The following is a 20,222-nucleotide window of genomic DNA, read 5'->3' as shown; positions in this document are numbered from 1 at the left end:
TCTACTTCTACTCATTTAGCCACACATCCCCTTGTGTGCGAACCAATCAGGAATCGAGGGCTCACGGCCTCCTTTTATATGGTCCACTGTTATGATCTGGTGCCTAGGAGCAGCATTAGACGTACTCTGGAGAAGGTGGTACCTGTACTGACCGCAGACCCTGGACTTAACACCGCAACTAGAAGTAGCCGTGGGATGTACCTAACACTCCCTAGACACCTCGTCACAGCCGGAGGACTAATTATTCCTAAAGATAGAAAAGGGAAAACTATCTTGCCTCAGAGAAAATCCCCAAAGAATAGGTAGCCCCCACAAATATTGACTGTGAGAGGAGAGGGAAAAGACACACACAGACTGAAATGAGAATTTAGCAAAGGAGGCCACTTCTAGCTAAATAGAAAGGATAGGACAGAGTACTATGCGGTCAGTATAAAAATACTAGAAAATATCCACCACAGAACATACAAAAATCTCCACATCAAACTAAAGACATGAAGAGTACATCTGCCTCTCCAGAGATACCAGATCTGTCAACCACAGAGTCCACCCCAGGACAATCAGAAGGCTCAACCTGTCCCGAAGAAAAACGAGGATGAAAACCAGAGTTACAAAAGAAGGGTGAAACCAGTGTAGCAGAACTAGCCCGATTATTAAGGGCAAACTCGGCCAATGGCAAGAAGGCCACCCAATCATCCTGATCAGCAGACACAAAGCATCTCAAATAAGTTTCCAAAGTCTGATTAGTTCGCTCGGTTTGGCCATTTGTCTGAGGATGAAATGCGGAAGAAAAAGACAAATCAATACCCAGCTTAGCACAAAAGGCCCGCCAAAACCTAGAAACAAACTGAGAACCTCTATCGGACACAATATTCTCCGGAATGCCATGCAAACGAACCATGTGCTGAAAGAACAACGGAACCAAATCAGAAGAGGAAGGCAATTTAGGTAAAGGTACCAAATGAACCATCTTAGAAAACCGGTCACAAACCACCCAGATAACTGACATCCTCTGGGAAACTGGAAGATCTGAAATAAAATCCATAGAAATATGCGTCCAAGGCCTCTCAAGGACTGGCAAAGGCAAAAGCAACCCACTAGCGCGGGAACAGCAAGGCTTGGCCCGCGCACAAGTCCCACAGGACTGCACAAAAGAACGCACATCCCGTGACAAAGAAGGCCACCAAAAGGACCTACTAACCAAATCTCTGGTACCAAAAATCCCAGGATGACCAGCCAACACAGAACAATGAACCTCCGAAATCACTTTACTAGTCCATCTGTCAGGAACAAACAATTTCCCCACTGGACAGCGGTCAGGTTTATCAGCCTGAAATTCCTGCAGAACCCGTCGTAAATCAGGGGAGATGGCAGAAAGAATAACCCCCTCCTTCAGAATACCGACCGGCTCAAGAACCCCAGGAGAATCAGGCAAAAAGCTCCTAGAGAGGGCATCAGCCTTAACATTCTTAGAACCCGGAAGATACGAGACCACAAAATTAAAACGGGAGAAAAACAGGGACCATCAGGCCTGTCTAGGATTCAGCCGTTTGGCAGACTCGAGATAAATCAGATTCTTATGATCGGTCAAGACCACAATACGGTGCTTGGCCCCCTCAAGCCAATGTCGCCACTCCTCAAATGCCCACTTCATAGCCAACAATTCACGATTGCCGACATCATAATTGCGTTCCGCAGGCGAAAACGTTCAAGAAAAGAAGGCACACGGTTTCATCAAGGAACCATCAGAATTCCTCTGAGACAAAACGGCCCCTGCCCCAATCTCAGAAGCGTCAACCTCAACCTGAAAAGGAAGAGAAACATCCGGCTGACGCAACACAGGGGCAGCAGTAAATCGGCGTTTAAGCTCCTGAAAGGCAGAAACAGCCGCAGAGGACCAATTCGTCACATCAGCGCCCTTCTTCGTCAAATCGGTCAGAGGTTTAACCACACTGGAGAAGTTGGCAATGAAACGGCGATAAAAATTAGCAAAGCCCAAAAATTTCTGAAGGCTCTTCACGGATGTGGGCTGGATCCAATCATGAATGGCCTGAACCTTAACCGGATCCATTTCTATAGATGAGGGAGAAAAAATGAAGCCCAAAAAAGAAATCTTCTGTACTCCAAAGAGGCATTTAGACCCCTTCACAAACAAGGCATTATCACGAAGGATCTGAAATACCATCCTGACTTGTTTCACATGAGACTCCCAATCATCCGAAAAAATCAAAATATCGTCCAAATATACAATCAAGAATTTATCAAGATAATTCCGAAATATATCATGCATGAAGGACTGAAACACAGATGGAGCATTAGAGAGTCCGAATGGCATCACAAGATATTCAAAATGGCCTTCGGGCGTATTAAACGCAGTTTTCCATTCGTCACCCTGCTTAATACGAACAAGATTATATGCCCCTCGAAGGTCAATCTTAGTAAACCAACTAGCCCCCTTAATCCTAGCAAACAGATCAGAAAGCAAAGGCAAAGGGTATTGGAATTTGACCGTGATCTTATTCAAGAGGCGATAATCAATACAGGGTCTCAAGGAGCCATCTTTTTTGGCAACAAAAAAAAACCTGCTCCCAAAGGTGAAGAAGATGGCCGAATATGCCCCTTCTCCAAGGGCTCTTTAACCCCTTCACCCCCAAGGGTGGTTTGCACGTTAATGACCGGGCCAATTTTTACAATTCTGACCACTGTCCCTTTAGGAGGTTATAACTCTGGAACGCTTCAACGGATCTTGGCGATTCTGACATTGTTTTCTTGTGACATATTGTACTTCATGATAGTGGTAAAATTTCTTCGATATAACTTGCGTTTATTTGTGAAAAAAACGGAAATTTGGCGAAAATTTTGAAAATTTTGCAATTTTCCAACTTTGAATTTTTATGCCCTTAAATCACAGACATATGTCACGCAAAATACTTAATAAGTAACATTTCCCACATGTCTACTTTACATCAGCACAATTTTGGAACCAAAATTTTTTTTTGTTAGGGAGTTATAAGGGTTAAAAGTTGACCAGAAATTTCTCATTTTTACAACACCATTTTTTTTTAGGGACCACATCTCATTTGAAGTCATTTTGAGGGGTCTGTATGATAGAAAATACCCAAGTGTGACACCATTCTAAAAACTGCACCCCTCAAGGTGCTCAAAACCACACTCAAGAAGTTTATTAACCCTTCAGGTGTTTCACAGGAATTTTTGGAATGTTTAAATAAAAATGAACATTTAATTTTTTTTCACACAAAATTTATTTCAGCTCCAATTTGTTTTATTTTACCAAGGGTAACAGGAGAAAATAGACTGCAAAAGTTGTTGTACAATTTGTCCTGAGTACGCTGATACCCCATATGTGGGTGTAAACCATTGTTTGGGCGCATGGCAGAGCTTGGAAGGGAAGGAGCGCCATTTGGCTTTTCAATGCAAAATTGACTGGAATTGAGATGGGACGCCATGTTGCGTTTGGAGAGCCCCTGATGTGCCTAAACATTGAAACCCCCTACAAGTGACACCATTTTGGAAAGTAGACCCCCTAAGGAACTTATCTAGATGTGTGGTGAGCACTTTGACCCACCAAGTGCTTCACAGAAGTTTATAATGCAGAGCCGTAAAAATAAAAAATCATATTTTTTCACAAAAATGATCTTTTCGCCCCCAATTTTTTATTTTCCCAATGGTAAGAGAAGAAATTGGTCCCCAAAAACTGTTGTGCAATTTGTCCTGAGTACGCAGATACCCCATATGTTGGGGTAAACCACTGTTTGGGCGCATGGCAGAGCTTGGAAGGGAAGGAGCGCCATTTGACTTTTCAATGCAAAATTGACTGGAATTGAGATGGGACGCCATGTTGCGTTTGGAGAGCCCCTGATGTGCCTAAACATTGAAACCCCCTACAAGTGACACCATTTTGGAAAGTAGACCCCCTAAGGAACTTATCTAGATGTGTGGTGAGCACTTTGACCCACCAAGTGCTTCACAGAAGTTTATAATGCAGAGCCGTAAAAATAAAAAATCATATTTTTTCACAAAAATGATCTTTTCGCCCCCAATTTTTTATTTTCCCAAGGGTAAGAGAAGAAATTGGTCCCCAAAAAATGTTGTGCAATTTGTCCTGAGTACGCAGATACCCCATATGTTGGGGTAAACCACTGTTTGGGCGCATGGCAGAGCTCGGAAGTGAAGGAGCGCCATTTGACTTTTCAATGCAAAATTGACTGGAATTGAGATGGGACGCCATGTTGCGTTTGGAGAGCCCCTGATGTGCCTAAACATTGAAACCTCCTACAAGTGACACCATTTTGGAAAGTAGACCCCCTAAGGAACTTATCTAGATGTGTGGTGAGCACTTTGACCCACCAAGTGCTTCACAGAAGTTTATAATGCAGAGCCGTAAAAATAAAAAATCATATTTTTTCACAAAAATGATCTTTTCGCCCCCAATTTTTTATTTTCCCAAGGGTAAGAGAAGAAATTGGTCCCCAAAAAACGTTGTGCAATTTGTCCTGAGTACGCAGATACCCCATATGTTGGGGTAAACCACTGTTTGGGCGCATGGCAGAGCTTGGAAGGGAAGGAGCGCCATTTGACTTTTCAATGCAAAATTGACTGGAATTGAGATGGGACGCCATGTTGCGTTTGGAGAGCCCCTGATGTGCCTAAACATTGAAACCCCCCACAAATGACACCATTTTGGAAATTAGACCCCCTAAGGAACTTATCTAGATGTGTTTTGAGAGCTTTGCACCCCCAAGTGTTTCACTACAGATTATAACGCAGAGCCGTGAAAATAAAAATTCTTTTTTTTTTTTCACAAAAATGATTTTTTAGCCCCCAGCTTTTGTATTTTTACAAGAGTAACAGAATAAACTGGACCCCAAAAGTTGTTGTCCAATTTGTCCTGAGTACGCTGATACCCCATATATGGAGGGTAACCACTGTTTGGGCGCATGACAGAGCTCGGAAGGGAAGGAGCGCCATTTGGAATGCAGACTTAAATGGATTGGTCTGCAGGCGTCACGTTGCATTTGCAGAGCCCCTGATGTACCCAAACAGTACAAACCCCCCACAAGTGACCCCATATTGGAAACTAGACCTCCCAAGGAACTTATCTAGATGTGTTGTGAGAACTTTGAACCCCCAAGTGTTTCACTACAGTTTGTAACGCAAAGCCGTGAAAATAAAAATTCTTTTTTTTTTCACAAAAATGATTTTTTAGCCCCCAGCTTTGTATTTTTACAAGGGTAACAGAATAAATTGGACCCTAAAAGTTGTTTTCCAATTTGTCCTGAGTACGCTGATACCCCCTATGTGGGGGGTAACCACTGTTTGGGCACATGACAGAGCTCGGAAGGGAAGGAGCGCCATTTGGAATGCAGACTTAAATGGATTGGTCTGCAGGCGTCACGTTGCATTTGCAGAGCCCCTGATGTACCCAAACAGTACAAACCCCCCACAAGTGACCCCATATTGGAAACTAGACCTCCCAAGGAACTTATCTAGATGTGTTGTGAGAACTTTGAACCCCCAAGTGTTTCACTACAGTTTGTAACGCAAAGCCGTGAAAATAAAAATTCTTTTTTTTTTTCACAAAAATGATTTTTTAGCCCCCAGCTTTGTATTTTTACAAGGGTAACAGAATAAATTGGACCCTACAAGTTGTTGTCCAATTTGTCCTGAGTACGCTGATACCCCCTATGTGGGGGGTAACCACTGTTTGGGCACATGACAGAGCTCGGAAGGGAAGGAGCGCCATTTGGAATGCAGACTTAAATGGATTGGTCTGCAGGCGTCACGTTGCATTTGCAGAGCCCCTGATGTACCCAAACAGTACAAACCCCCCACAAGTGACCCCATATTGGAAACTAGACCTCCCAAGGAACTTATCTAGATGTGTTGTGAGAACTTTGAACCCCCAAGTGTTTCACTACAGTTTACAACGCAGAGCCGTGAAAATAAAACATATTTTTTTCCCACAAAAATGATTTTTAGCCCCCCAAATTTTTATTTTCCCAAGGATAACAAGAGAACTTGGACCCCAGAAGTTGTTGTTCAATTTGTCCCGAGTACGCTGATAACCCATATGTTGGGATAAACCCCTTTTTGGACGCACGGGAGAGCTCGGAAGGGAAGGAGCACTGTTTTACTTTTTCAACGCAGAATTGGCTGGAATTGAGATCGGACGCCATGTCGCGTTTGAAGAGCCCCTGATGTGCCTGAACAGTGGAAACTCCCCAATTCTACCTGAAACCCTAACCCAAACACACCCCTAACCCTAATCCCAACGGTAACCCTAACCCTACCCCTAACCTCACCTCTAACCGTTTAATGAACATTTTCTGACAGTCATAAGTGCCACGTATTTAAGTGCCACGTATTTAAGTGCCACATATTTAAGTGCCACGTATTTAAGTGCCACGTGTTTCAGTGCCACGTGTTTCAGTGCCACGTGTTTCAGTGCCACGATATTTCAGTGCCACGTATTTCAGTGCCACGTACTATAAATACTATAACTATGTGGTTATACGTGGCACTGAAATATCGTGGCACGTAAATACGTGGCACTTAAGTACGTGGCACTTAAGTACGTGGCACTTAAATACGTGGCACGTAAATACGTGGCACGTAAGTACGTGGCACTTAAGTACGTGGCACTTAAGTACGTGGCACTTAAGTACGTGGCACTTAAGTACGTGGCACTTAAGTACGTGGCACTTAAGTACGTGGCACTTAAGTACGTGGCACTTAAGTACGTGGCACTTAAGTACGTGGCACTTAAGTACGTGGCACTTATATACGTGGCCACTGAAATATCGTGGCACTTATATACGTATATAAACGTATATTTTAGTGCCACGTATTTCAGGTTAGGGGTAGGGTTAGGGGTAGGGTTTTTTTTTTTTGTTTGTTTTCTTGTGTTTTTCTATAAAAACGCATGCGTCTAAAAACGCATGCGTTTTACCACGTTTACATGCGTTTTTTCACACATGCGTTTTTTTAAAAAACGCATGCAGATAAAAACGCAAGTGTGAAACCAGCCTAAAAGACGCTTTTTATAGCAAAAAAGTTTTTGCGTCTCCACATTTTGAGACCTATAATTTTTCCACATTTTGGTCCACAGAGTCATGTGAGGTCTTGTTTTTTGTGGGACGAGTTGACGTTTTTATTGGTAACATTTTCGGACACGTGACCATTTTTGATCACTTTTTATTCCGATTTTTGTGAGGCAGAATGACCAAAAACCAGCTATTCATGAATTTCTTTTGGGAGAGGCGTTTATACCGTTCCGCGTTTGGTAAAATTGATAAAGCAGTTTTATTCGTCGGGTCAGTACGATTACAGCGATATCTCATTTATATAATTTTTTTATGTTTTGGCGCTTTTATACGATAAAAACTATTTTATAGAAAAAATAATTATTTTGGTATCGCTTTATTCTCAGGACTATAACTTTTTTATTTTTTTGCTGATGATGCTGTATGGCGGCTCGTTTTTTGCGGGACAAGATGACGTTTTCAGCGGTACCATGGTTATTTATATCCGTCTTTTTGATCGCGTGTTATTCCACTTTTTGTTCGGCGGTATGGTAATAAAGCGTTGTTTTTTGCCTCGTTTTTTTTTTTTTTTTCTTACGGTGTTTACTGAAGGGGTTAACTAGTGGGGCAGTTTTATAGGTTGGGTCGTTACGGACGCGGCGATACTAAATATGTGTACTTTTATTGTTTTTTTTATTTTATTTAGATAAAGAAATGTATTTATGGGAATAATATTTTATTTTTTTTTTCATTATTTTGGAATATTTTTTTTTTTTTTTTTTTACACATTTGGAAAATTTTTTTTTTAACTTTTTTACTTTGCCCCAGGGGGGGACAATACAGATCGGTGATCTGCCAGTTTGCATAGCACTCTGACAGATCACCGATCTGAGGAAAGTGCAGGCTGCTTCACAGTGCCTGCTCTGAGCAGGCGTCTGTGAAGCCACCTCCCTCCCTGCAGGACCCGGATCCGCGGCCATCTTGGATCCGGGTCTGGGAGCTGCAGGGAGGGAGGTAAGACCCTCGCAGCAACGCGATCACATCGCGTTGCTGCGGGGGGCTCAGGGAAGCCCGCAGGGAGCCCCCTCCCTGCGCGATGCTTCCCTGCACCGCCGGCACATCGCGATCATGTTTGATCGCGGTGTGCCGGGGGTTAATGTGCCGGGGGCGGTCCGTGACCGCTCCTGGCACATAGTGCCGGATGTCAGCTGTGATAATCAGCTGACACCCGGCCGCGATCGGCGGCGCTCCCCCCGTGAGCGCCGCTGATCGCGTATGACGTACTATCCCGTCGGCGGTCATACGGGCCCACCCCACCTCGACGGGATAGTACGTCAGATGTCAGGAAGGGGTTAACATAGCTCCGCATGGCGGTATGTTCTGGCACAGACAGGTTGAAGAGTCGACCCTTAGGGAACTTACAGCCTGGAATCAAGTCAATAGCACAATCACAGTCCCTATGCGGTGGAAGGGAACTGGACTTGGGCTCATTGAATACATCCTGGAAATCTCACAAAAACTCGGGAATTTCAGAAGAGGGGGAGGAGGCAATTGACATCAAAGGAATGTCACCGTGAACCCCCTGACAACCCCAACTAGTCACAGACATAGATTTCCAATCTAATACCGGATTATGCACCTGTAACCATGGGAAACCCAGCACTACAGCATCATGCAAATTATGCAACACCAGAAAACGACAATCTTCCTGATGGGCTGGCGCCATGCACATAGTCAGCTGTGTCCAAAACTGAGGTTTATTTTTAGCCAACGGTGTAGCATCAATACCCCTCAAAGGAATAGGGTTCTGCAAAGGCTGCAAGGGGAAACCACAACGCTTGGCAAATTCTAAGTCCATTAAATTTAGAGCGGCGCCTGAATCCACAAATGCCATGACAGAAAATGACGATAATGAGCAGATCAGGGTCACAGATAACAGGAACTTAGGTTGTACAGTACTGGTGGTAACAGAACTAGCGATTCTCTTAGGGCAATCCGAAATAACATGAGCAGAATCGCCGCAGTAAAAACACAACCTATTCTGACGTCTGAATGCTTGTCGTTCAGCTCTAGACACAATCCTATCACATTGCATAGGCTCAGGACTCCGCTCGGAAGACAATGCCATAGCGTGCACAACTCTGCGCTCGCGCAAGCGCCGATCAATCTGAATGGCCAGAGACATAGAATCACTCAGACCAGCAGGCCCCACCATAACATCTTTAATGGATTCAGAAAGATCCTTTCTGAAGATTGCCGCCAAGGCATCCTCATTTTATTTAGTCAATACAGACCATTTTCTAAACCTCTGGCAATAGGACTCTGCCGCCTCTTGACCCTGAGACAGGGCCAACAAGGTCTTCTCAGCATGATCCACTGAATTGGGTTCGTCGTACAATAACCCAAGCGCCTGAAAAAAGGTGTCTACATTAAGCAACGCCGGATTCCCAGGTTCCAGGGCAAATGCCCACTCCTGGGGGTCACCACGCAGCAGAGATATAACAATTTTAACCTGCTGGATGGGATCACCAGAGGAACGGGGTTTCAGAGCAAAAAACAGTTTACAGTTATTTTTAAAGCTCAGAAATTTGGACCTATCCCCAAAAAAACAAATCAGGAGTAGGAATTCTAGGCTCTAAAACCGGAGTCTGAACGATATAATCGGAAATATCCTGTACTCTAGCAGCAAGTTGATCCACACGAGAAGCCAATCCTTGAACATCCATGCCAGCGCCAAACTCCTGAGCCACCCAGAGGTAAAGAGGGAAGAAAAGACACAACAGACTACAGAAAAAAAAATGGCTCAGCACTTTCCTTCCCTTCTTCTGAGATGTGGTTAACTCATTGTTGGCCAGTTGTACTGTTATGATCTGGTGCCTAGGAGCAGCATTAGACGTACTCTAGAGAAGGTGGTACCTGTACTGACCGCAGACCCTGGACTTAACACCGCAACTAGAAGTAGCCGTGGGATGTACCTAACACTCCCTAGACTAATTATTCCTAAAGATAGAAAAGGGAAAACTATCTTGCCTCAGAGAAAATCCCCAAAGAATAGGTAGCCCCCACAAATATTGACTGTGAGAGGAGAGGGAAAAGACACACACAGACTGAAATGAGAATTTAGCAAAGGAGGCCACTTCTAGCTAAATAGAAAGGATAGGACAGAGTACTATGCGGTCAGTATAAAAATACTAGAAAATATCCACCACAGAACATACAAAAATCTCCACATCTCACTAAAGACAAGAAGAGTACATCTGCCTCTCCAGAGATACCAGCTTGGCTAAATAAATTCATATACAGACCAAGGTGGACAAGACAAAACATAGATTGGAACTAAACCATAGGTCCACAGCATGTGGACAGCAAAATCAGGCCAGAACTTATCTTTGTTGAAATGAACTGCACAGCAGAAGAGACCAGGCTGGATGTGAATCCTCCAGGAACAATGGCAACTGACACTGACTAAAGGGTGCAGCCAGACTAAATAGCCCAGTCCAGATTGCAACAAGTGAACACACCTAATAACTGCTGAGATCCAGAGACAGAAGCTCTACCACTTACAACCACCGGAGGGAGCCCAAGAGCAGAATTCACAACAGTCCACGCCCCCCACAAATGCCAGTAAATCAGCGCCTGAGGTCTCATGCGCCCTTTCGGACCTATGGGAGCACATCTTTTATTTCAGGCCGGGTTGGTTCCTGCCCCCCTCGCGAGCACCAACAAATCAGCGCAGAAGGACTCCAGGGCACTTTCCCTCCTCCTATGGGAGCGCTCCTTCTTGGATTTTTCTCAGCGCACTTTGCTTAAGCCCGCCCTTCCGTCCACTTCACACGGACGTCATCCCCGATGCCCGCATGACACTGTTCCTACTGCTGGACCGATATCCTCCTTATCCAGGAACAGGAAGGCTCTGTCCATGCTATTTTTTCCTGTCCACCTAGGCTTAGCCCTCCTCAGCATCCCCTCAGCTCCAGGGAGACCTTGGCTTTACATACGTACTGACCCAGGGAGGCTTGCTTCGCCCCTCCCACACTACTCTTCACTACGCCTGTGCCCTCTGCAAAAAGTGGCCCACAGGTCAGGGACCAGCCTTCTGCCCAAACTGCAGCCCTTCCACCATGCCAGCCTCACAAGACCCCCTGCCGCTCAGGACAAGAGAACACCCCTTGCCTTGAAGTGGGAAGTTGCTATTTCTCAAACGTTTACCTAACCTTTCAGCCGCCTCCAACTCTCCAATAGTTTCTCAAAACAAATCTCTGGCTCCCTTTCCCCACCCTCAGCATGGCAGATCAAAGATAAGGTCCAAGAAGCAAGAACACTCCAAATCCTCATCTTGTCCCCCTTCTCCCTCCAAATCCTCCATGATACCCCCTGTTTCCCATTCCTCCTTCCCGGAGGAGGGCCTTGGGTCTGGTGTGACCTTGACACGGACTAATCATCCAAGCTCCAGGATATGGTCGACAGCCTTATTTTGGCGGTCAATCAGACCCTCAATATTAAGGATGACTTGGTCTCATTCAAAAAGACTAATCGCCCTCCCTGGGTTTTTTGCTAATCACAAAAAGTTTGAGGGAATTTTCGCCAAACAGTGGGAGCTCCCGGAAAAGCACTTCCCAGGCAGAAGGCCGTTGGATATTTTATATCCCTTTGGTCCTGATTTCCTTAGCAAATGGGCAGAAACCCTAGCTGTCGACCCCCAGTCTCTAACCTGTCCACTAAGATGGCCCTATTACTTCCTGAGAGTTCTTCCCTCAAGGACTCCACTGACAGGCAGATCAAAGCTCTAGCAAGTCCACCTTTGAGACTGCTGGCGCTTCTCTCTGCCCAGTCTTTGCTTCCACCTGGGTAGCCAAGTCGGTTTCCGCCTGGGCAAAACTTGTTCAGCAGGGCATTTTGTCAACGGCCTCACCAGATGAGCTGGCTGATCTAGCGGATCTGATTGCCCATGCAGGTAAATATTTGCTCACCGCGTCCCTCGATGCTGCCAGCTATTCTGCTTTGTTACCAGCAATATTGTAGAAGAATCCTCTGGCTCAAAGCCTGGAATGTGGACCCTATGTCCAAAAATTCCCTTACCAATCTTCCCTTTCAGGGCTCTTGTCTTTTTGAGTCTAAGCTGGGTCAGCTCATCTCAGATGCCACTGGAGGTAAGAGACCTCCCTTCCCCAGCCTAAACCTAAATATCATTTTACAAGGAGACGTTCTCTTCAGTTTCGTCCCTATCGTCATTTCTCCTCCTCTGGAACCTCCTCTCAGCAAGGATTTCCTGCCCGGCGACACAGTAGGAAGCCGTTCTTCAAACCAGCCCCGGCATGGCGCTCTAAAACTCGCTCTGCCAAAACCTCAGTACCTGATCCAGTAGATTCTCCTCGGCATCATGGGTCAACCCCACCAGGAATCCTCTCAGGGTGGGTGGTCGTTTTCCGCTTTTCCGGGACATATGGCTCTCCGTAGTCAATGATGTTTGGATCAGGGAAATCGTTATAGGATAGAGTATTCTTCTCTCAAACACAGATGTTTTTTTCATGTCCTGTCCTCCGGGGTTACAGCTCAGATTCCCAGCTTCTTCAATTGATTCTCTCCTCCAGACAGGGGTCATCATACCTGCTCCCTTCCAGGAACGCTTCTTGGGTTTCTATTCCAACCTTTCTGTGGTCCCAAAGAAGGATGGCTCACTCTGCCCAATCCTGGATCTCAAACTTCTAAACAGGCGGGTGCCTTATCCGACACTTCTAAATGGAATCCCTTTGCTCGGTAATTGCCTCAATGGAGCCTGAGGAATTCCTCTGCTCGGTGGACATTCAGGACGCTTATCTCCACATGCCAATTTGCTCGACACATGAGAAGTTTCTGAGCTTGGAGGTCCAGGGGGAGCACTATTAGATCACAGCTCTAACTTTCAGACTGGCCACTGCCTCCAGAGAGTTCACGAAGTTTATGGCGACTGTCATGGCCATTCGTCGCTCCCAGAGATTGTAGACTGTTCAGAAAGCCTTCATGTCACCTTGGACACTCTTACCCTTCTAGCCTGGGTAATCAACAGAGCAAAATCCTCTCTGAACCCGACCCAGCGCCTAGTTTTCCTACACATGTTGTTCAATACCGCCTGCGCTAGAGACTTTTCCCCAGAGGAAAAGATTTTGGCACTCAGTCTGGGGATTCAGCCCCTAAGATGCCTATCTCATCGATTCAGCATGAGAGTTCTAGAGAAGATGATTGCCGAGATGGAAGAGGTGCCTTTCACACAATTCCATACCCGTCCCCTCCAGTTGGCCCCTTCTGTCAGCTTGGGACAAGATGTCTTCCCTGGATCGCTCAAAAACTCCTGCCTCTCCGAGTGAGGCAGTCCCTGGCATGGTGGAGTCTCTCCCCCTCCATTAGGAACAGGAGATTATTCCTTCCCCACCGCTGGCAAGTTGTCACGACGGACACCAGTCTCCTCAGATAGGGAGCGATCTTCCTTTATCACATGTTCATGTTGCTTGAAAGCTCCCAGACCGACCAAACCTACTCTCTCAGGGTCCCCTCTTCCACCAGAATTCTCAGTCTCTTAATTTAATGGCATGGCTGTTGAAGCCGCAGTCCTGAGGAAGGCAGGCTTCTATCCCCAAGTCATTCATAAGATCAAGGTGAGAAAACCCTTGTCTTCAAGCATTTATCACCAGTCCTGGAAGGCCTTTTTTCGATGGTGTGAAGATAGGCACACAGCTCCCATGTTTTTTTCTCTTCCATCTATTATGACATTTTTGCAATCAGGACAAGAGTCCAGTTTGTCTTTTAGCACCCTAAAGGGCACTCTCAACCCTGTTTCATTAGTTTGGCCTCTCGCCCCCAGGTCAGGACCTTCCTTCAGGGAGTTGCTCATTTAGCACCACCATATTGTCCAACCCCCCCCCCCGTTGACTCGTGGGACCTTAATCTAGTATTGAGCATTCTTTCAGGGATCCCCCTGTGAGCCCATACCGGATATCTTCTATTCTTTTCTCTCCTGGAAGGTTGCCTTTTTAGTTGCGATCACTTCCATTAGACAGGTCTCAGAATTAGCATCTCTCTCTTGTGGCTCTCCTTCTTTTCTTTCACCAGGGCAATGTGGTCCTCCATCCAGTGCACTCCTTCCTTCCTAAGGTGGTATCCCCATGTCATATCAATGAAGATATTATCCTTCCCCTCCTTCTACCCGTCACCCATCCATCCCCTGGAAAGGTCTCTTCACAAACTGGACCTAGTCAGAGTAATCCATTTCTACCTCTCAAGGACAGCATTCTTTAGACTATCGGACTCCTTCGCTAGAAGGGACTCCATGCCTCCAAGTCCAATATCGCCCGTTGGATCCGATCAGCTATTCTAGAGGCTTATCGTATCAAAGACAGACCACCTCCTCCTGGTATGAGGGCCCACTCCACAAGGGCGGTACTCCACTTCTGGTCCGGTTGCAACCAGGCTTCTACAACCCAGCTTTGCATGGCCGCTACATGGTCATCTCTTCATACATTTGCAAGATTCTATAGGATACATACATATGCCTCTACGTGATCGCCCGTTGCCCGACCTGATTTGAGCAAGATATTTTGTTCCCTCCCTTGGGACTGCTTTAAGACATCAAATGGTAACCTGTGTCCCCAAATGAAGGGATAAATAAAGAAGGATTTTGGTACTCACCATAAAATCTCTTTCTTGGAGCCTTCATTGGGAGAGACAGCACCCACCCTTACTTTTTTTTTTTTTTTGTGCCCATGTTGGGCTTGAGAGACTATTCCGCCTCTTCATAGTTGTGGTTTGTTGTTGCTTCTCCTGCTGCTTTTTTTTTGGATGTACACAGCTGAGGAGGAGCCAACTCATTTTTTGGCTAGTGTAAGCCTCCTGGAGACAGCAGCATAAACCAATGGTATTCTGTGTCCCCCAATGAAGGCTCCAAGTAAAAGATTTTACAGTATCAAAAATCCTTATTTTCAATCTATAACTTATTTATTTTTCAATTCACATTGATTTTTCTGCAGAAACTTGTAGTTTTTAATGGCACCATTCACTTTACCATACAATATAAAAAATGCCAAGTAGAGCAAACTTGCAGTTAAGAAAAAAAAATATTGCCTTTTTTTGTTTTGTTTTGTTTTTTAGGCAGATTGTGGGGTCAAAATAAGTTGGCAGAATAATTCTCCAGCCCACTACAATTTCTGAGATACCAAATTCCTACAATTATTATTTTTTTTATTGGTGGAAAAAAAAAAACATTCTGAAGCTTGCAATTTTCTGAGACCCATTGTCTTTATTAAATATTCCCGTCGATGGAGCCACCAAATAAAGCCTTGTTTTTGTGGGGCGAGCTGACGTTTTTAATGGCAACCATGCTCGCACCACTTAAATGCCAAGGTAAAAGACTGATTGCGGCCTTTAAGAGGTTAGCAGCAGCAAAAAGGTGCCAGCCCGATCCCTGCTGTTAGAGACAGACGCTGTATAAGGCCACGTTCACACGTTCAGTATTCCATCAGTATTTTATTTGTAAGCCAAAACCAGGAGTGGGTGAAAAATACAGAAGTAGTGACGAGATTCTATTGTACTTTTCCTCTGATTGTTCTATTCATAGTTTTGGCTGAAAAATACTGATGTAAAAAAACTGACCAAATACCGAACAACGCCGGCGTCTGCCATGAGTGGCGTGGGTGCAGATGGCAACTTTAGGCATCAAACTTGCGGCTCATATATTAAAAGGAGTTGACTGTGATGAGATAACACCTTTAAAATGCGATAATGATAATATCAATGGAAAGCATTCTGACCATGCAATGATCGTGGTCTGTGTACAGTTAAAAAAAAAGCGTCCAGTTCCTAGTATGTTGGGGCACACGGACTAATCCCTGGAAGAATTAGGGGATCACACATTTTTGTGCAGTTTGCCTTTTATTATTTTTATAGTATTAGTAATTTATTTTTATACAACTATTGTCAATATGGAGAAAAATGCTAAAATTTCTTTGAGAATCGATACAATTGCTACAAATTAAACACAACCGGTTTACGGCAGATATAAAGCAAACATACGATATACGATTTCTGTCTATCGGCCTAGCCGACCGCTGCGCTCTGCAAACGACTTTCGACTAACCTCTGCACTAATCCGTACCTCCCACTCCCGACTCCAAGACTTCTCCCGTGCTGCGCCAATCCTCTGGAATGCTCTACCCCAAGATATTAGGACCATCCACAACTTGCATAGCTTTAGGCGCTCACTCAAAACTCATTTGTTCAGAGCGGCCTATCACGTTCCTTAATCAGTCATTTTATGTTTGTGTGTGTGTGTGTAGCCCATTCACTATCTCATCTACCCCCCACCCCCTGAAGATGGCTGGACCATCATTGTAAATACATCATTGTAAATACACACCTGTGCTTTGTATCTCCCCACCTCATTGTAGATTGTAAGCTCTCACGAGCAGGGTCGTCTTATTTTGCTTTATTGCTGTATTGTTAACATTGTTACCTATGACTGTTGTTTGAAACTGTTAAACTGTAAAGCGCTGCGGAATATGTTGGCGCTATATAAATAAAGATTATTATTATTATTATTATTATTATTATACACCTAATATACAAGGGACTAATGTGTTACTGGTTTCCCAATCTCAGAGGTCACAAAACAATCGAAGAACATAATCTCACCTTTTCAATGGCTTGAAACACACCAAGGAAATGAGCCGCCCTTTCTCTGACACCAGGTTTACCCCGACTTTCTGCGATTTCGGCCCAGAACTGAAATTCATCTGATGGAGTTAGAATTCCTGCAAAACAAAGTGAAATCTACTATATAATTGTCTAAGGTCCACTTCCGTCTGTTTGTCTGTCTGTCTGTCTGTTACGAAAATCCTACATCGCTGATTGGGAGCGGGAAAGGCCTGGGCTGGATCCGGGGGCCATCGGAGGGCGAGTATATAATGATTTTTTATTTTTTTTATTATTTTTAACAGGGATATGATGCCCACATTGCTATATACATGGGCTGTGTTATATACTACGTCAGCTGTGCAATATACTACATCGGCTGTGCAATATACTGCGTTGGCTGTGCAATATACTACGTGGCTGTGCAATATACTACGTGGGCTGTGCTATATACTGCGTGGGCTGTGTAATATACTGCGTGGGCTGTGTAATATACTACGTGGGTTGTGCAATACACTACATGACCTGTGCAATACACTACGTGGCTGTGCAATAAACTACGTGGCTGTGCAATATACTACGTGGCTGTGCAATATACTACGTGGCTGTGCAATATACTACGTGGCTGTGCAATATACTACGTGGCTGTGCAATATACTACGTGGCTGTGCAATATACTACGTGGCTGTGCAATATACGTGGCTGTGCAATATACTACGTGGCTGTGCAATATACTACGTGGCTGTGCTATATACTACGTGGGATGTGCTACATACTACGTGGGCTGTGTTACATACTACGTGGCTGTGCTATATACTACGTGGCTGTGTGATATACTACGTGGGCAGTGCTATATACTACGTGAGCTGTGCTATATACTACGTGGCTGTGCTATATACTACGTGAGCTGTTATATACTACGTGAGCTGTTATATACTACGTGAGCTGTGTGATATACTACGTGGGCTGTGCTACATACTACGTGGCTGTGTTATATACTATGTGGCTGTGCAATATACTACGTGGCTGTGCAATATACTACGTGGCTGTGCAATATACTACGTGGCTGTGCAATATACTACGTGGCTGTGCAATATACTACGTGGCTGTGCAATATACTACGTGGCTGTGCAATATACTACGTGGCTGTGCAATATACTACGTGGCTGTGCTATATACTACGTGGGATGTGCTACATACTACGTGGGCTGTGTTACATACTACGTGGCTGTGCTATATACTACGTGGCTGTGCTATATACTACGTGGCTGTGCTATATACTATGTGAGCTGTGTTATATACTACGTGGCTGTGTGATATACTACGTGGGCAGTGCTATATACTACGTGAGCTGTGCTATATACTACGTGGCTGTGCTATATACTACGTGAGCTGTTATATACTACGTGAGCTGTTATATACTACGTGAGCTGTTATATACTACGTGAGCTGTTATATACTACGTGGGCTGTGCTACATACTACGTGGCTGTGTTATATACTATGTGGCTGTGCAATATACTACGTGGCTGTGCAATATACTATGTGGCTGTGCAATATACTACGTGGGCTGTGCTATATACTGCATGGGCTGTGCAATATACTACGTGGCTCTGCTATATACTACGTGGGCTGTGCAATATACTACGTGGGCTGTGCTATATACTACGTGAGCTGTGCTATATACTACGTGAGCTGTGTTATATACTACGTGGCTGTGCAATATACTACGTGGCTGTGTAATATACTGCATGGGCTGTGCTATATACTACGTGGCTGTGCTATGTACTACGTGGTTGTGCAATATACTACGTGGCTGTGCAATATACTACGTGGCTGTGCAATATACTACTTGGGCTGTGTTATATGCCAAGTGAGCTGTTATATGCTATGTGGCTGTGCTATATATACTACGTGGCCGGCTGCGAACAATCAGTGACAGGAGCAGTCCGGCCGCGAATTGGCACGGGATTTGAACCACGCTTCGCTAATTGGTAGTGCCCGGCCAACCGAATCCTGTGTATTCATTGTATTATTCTAAAATCTTCATAAATAAACTACATACATATTCTACAATACCCGATGCGTTAGAATCTGGCCACCATCTAGTGATTTATATGCTGCACTCACTGCAGCAGGATAGCTCATCAATGAAGAAAACGCTGTGCATTTGCACTCACGGAGTTTATATATGCATATTTTTTAACTAACCACAACCCACCTTGCAGGTCATCTTCTCCTCCAGTCCTCGGGCTGCCTCTGCTAGTGACGGTCCTCCTCCGTAGCACACTGCCCAGCCCGGCCTCCAAGTCACTAAGCAATGTCTGAAGTTTAGGGTCACACTCCTTACTCCATTTCTCATCCTTAATAAATTAGAAAGCAGAAAGAAAGAAATATTCTGGGGAGTTAGGTACTTAGTGTTTTTTGATCAAAGAGCGCTAAAGCCATCCAACCACGTCAAGGTGAACCCAACTATGGATGTTCCCTAACCACTATATGTCCTACCTCTCCATGTGAAGTGTATGCGACTGCGACCAGAGCGCAGCACCCTTATCCTCCCACCTTTTCTATACAAAGTTTTAATTGCGAGCTTCGCCTGGTTTCCTTTTCACTCCCCATTCAGATGAAACTGGTTTGGCACATGGAAAGGTAGGACATATGGTTAGGGACCATGCACAGTTGGGTACACCTTGACGTGGTTAGATGGCTTTTGTGCTCTTATCAAAAAACGCACTTTTAACTTTTACAGCAATATTGGAGTTTATGTCTTCATTAGTCTCAGTGTGCAGACCAGGGCTGTGGAGTCGGAGCCCATTTTGGTGGAGTCGGTGTCATGGAAATTGAGGAGTCGGAGGTTTGGCTTACCGACTCCACAGCCCTGGTGCAGATGCATCGTGTATGTGAACGTGAGGTGTAGTCTCCAATCAAAATACAAAACCTTGGCCGTGTTATTCTTACAGTAGGTGGCAATTCGCCATCATTAAATGGTTTTCTCACATTTATTTTGGTATTGCTTCTGTATGGATCTGTCTGCTATTCACCTTCAGTAATAATGGGGCAAATATTTGCCGGACCGCCTGGTACAGCGTATTAATAGGAGAGTCCAACATGGAGGAAACTAGGACGTTTTCATGAAGGTTGTCTTCAGTGATGACTTCTGGTCGGATTTTAAAGAACACAAGAACCTTCTCCTTGGTATCTCCAGGTTCAACCTGCAGGGAAAGAGGCAGAAACACATCAGCATAAAGTGATAACACCGTATTCTGCACCGTGGCTGTAACCTGCCCTATAGATCCGGAAGGGCCGATCCTCCGCACATACAGCCCGAAGTGAAAAAAAATAAGGTATTAAACGTTTCTAATGACCGATCACCAATTTATCAACACAATATAGAACTTTTATTGGCATTCTCGGACACCACAATGGAAAAAAAAGCACATTATCTCCCTTACAAGGTCAAATTCATGGGGGGGCACAGCCCTGGTTCCTCCTCCGTCCATGGGGGGGACAGAGCCCAGGTTCC

General features: G+C 44.8%; 1 protein-coding gene across 5 annotated transcripts in view; it reads right to left on the bottom strand.

The window, feature by feature from the left end:
* Window positions 1-20,222, bottom strand: part of DYNC2H1 (dynein cytoplasmic 2 heavy chain 1) — a 491,577-nt gene that overhangs the window by 469,322 nt on the left and 2,033 nt on the right. For all 5 annotated transcript variants that reach the window (XM_077298509.1, XM_077298507.1, XM_077298508.1 and 2 more), the window contains exons 2-4: window positions 19,741-19,911; window positions 18,921-19,062; window positions 16,701-16,819 (exon numbers count right to left, since the gene is read on the bottom strand). In XM_077298509.1, the coding sequence (XP_077154624.1) occupies window positions 16,701-16,819; window positions 18,921-19,062; window positions 19,741-19,911 (432 nt within the window). The remainder of the gene's footprint in view (window positions 1-16,700; window positions 16,820-18,920; window positions 19,063-19,740; window positions 19,912-20,222) is intronic.

The sequence above is a fragment of the Ranitomeya variabilis genome, chromosome 3, assembly GCF_051348905.1.
Source record: "Ranitomeya variabilis isolate aRanVar5 chromosome 3, aRanVar5.hap1, whole genome shotgun sequence".
Lineage (NCBI taxonomy): Eukaryota > Metazoa > Chordata > Amphibia > Anura > Dendrobatidae > Ranitomeya > Ranitomeya variabilis.
This window is presented reverse-complemented; position numbering and strand designations above follow the sequence as displayed.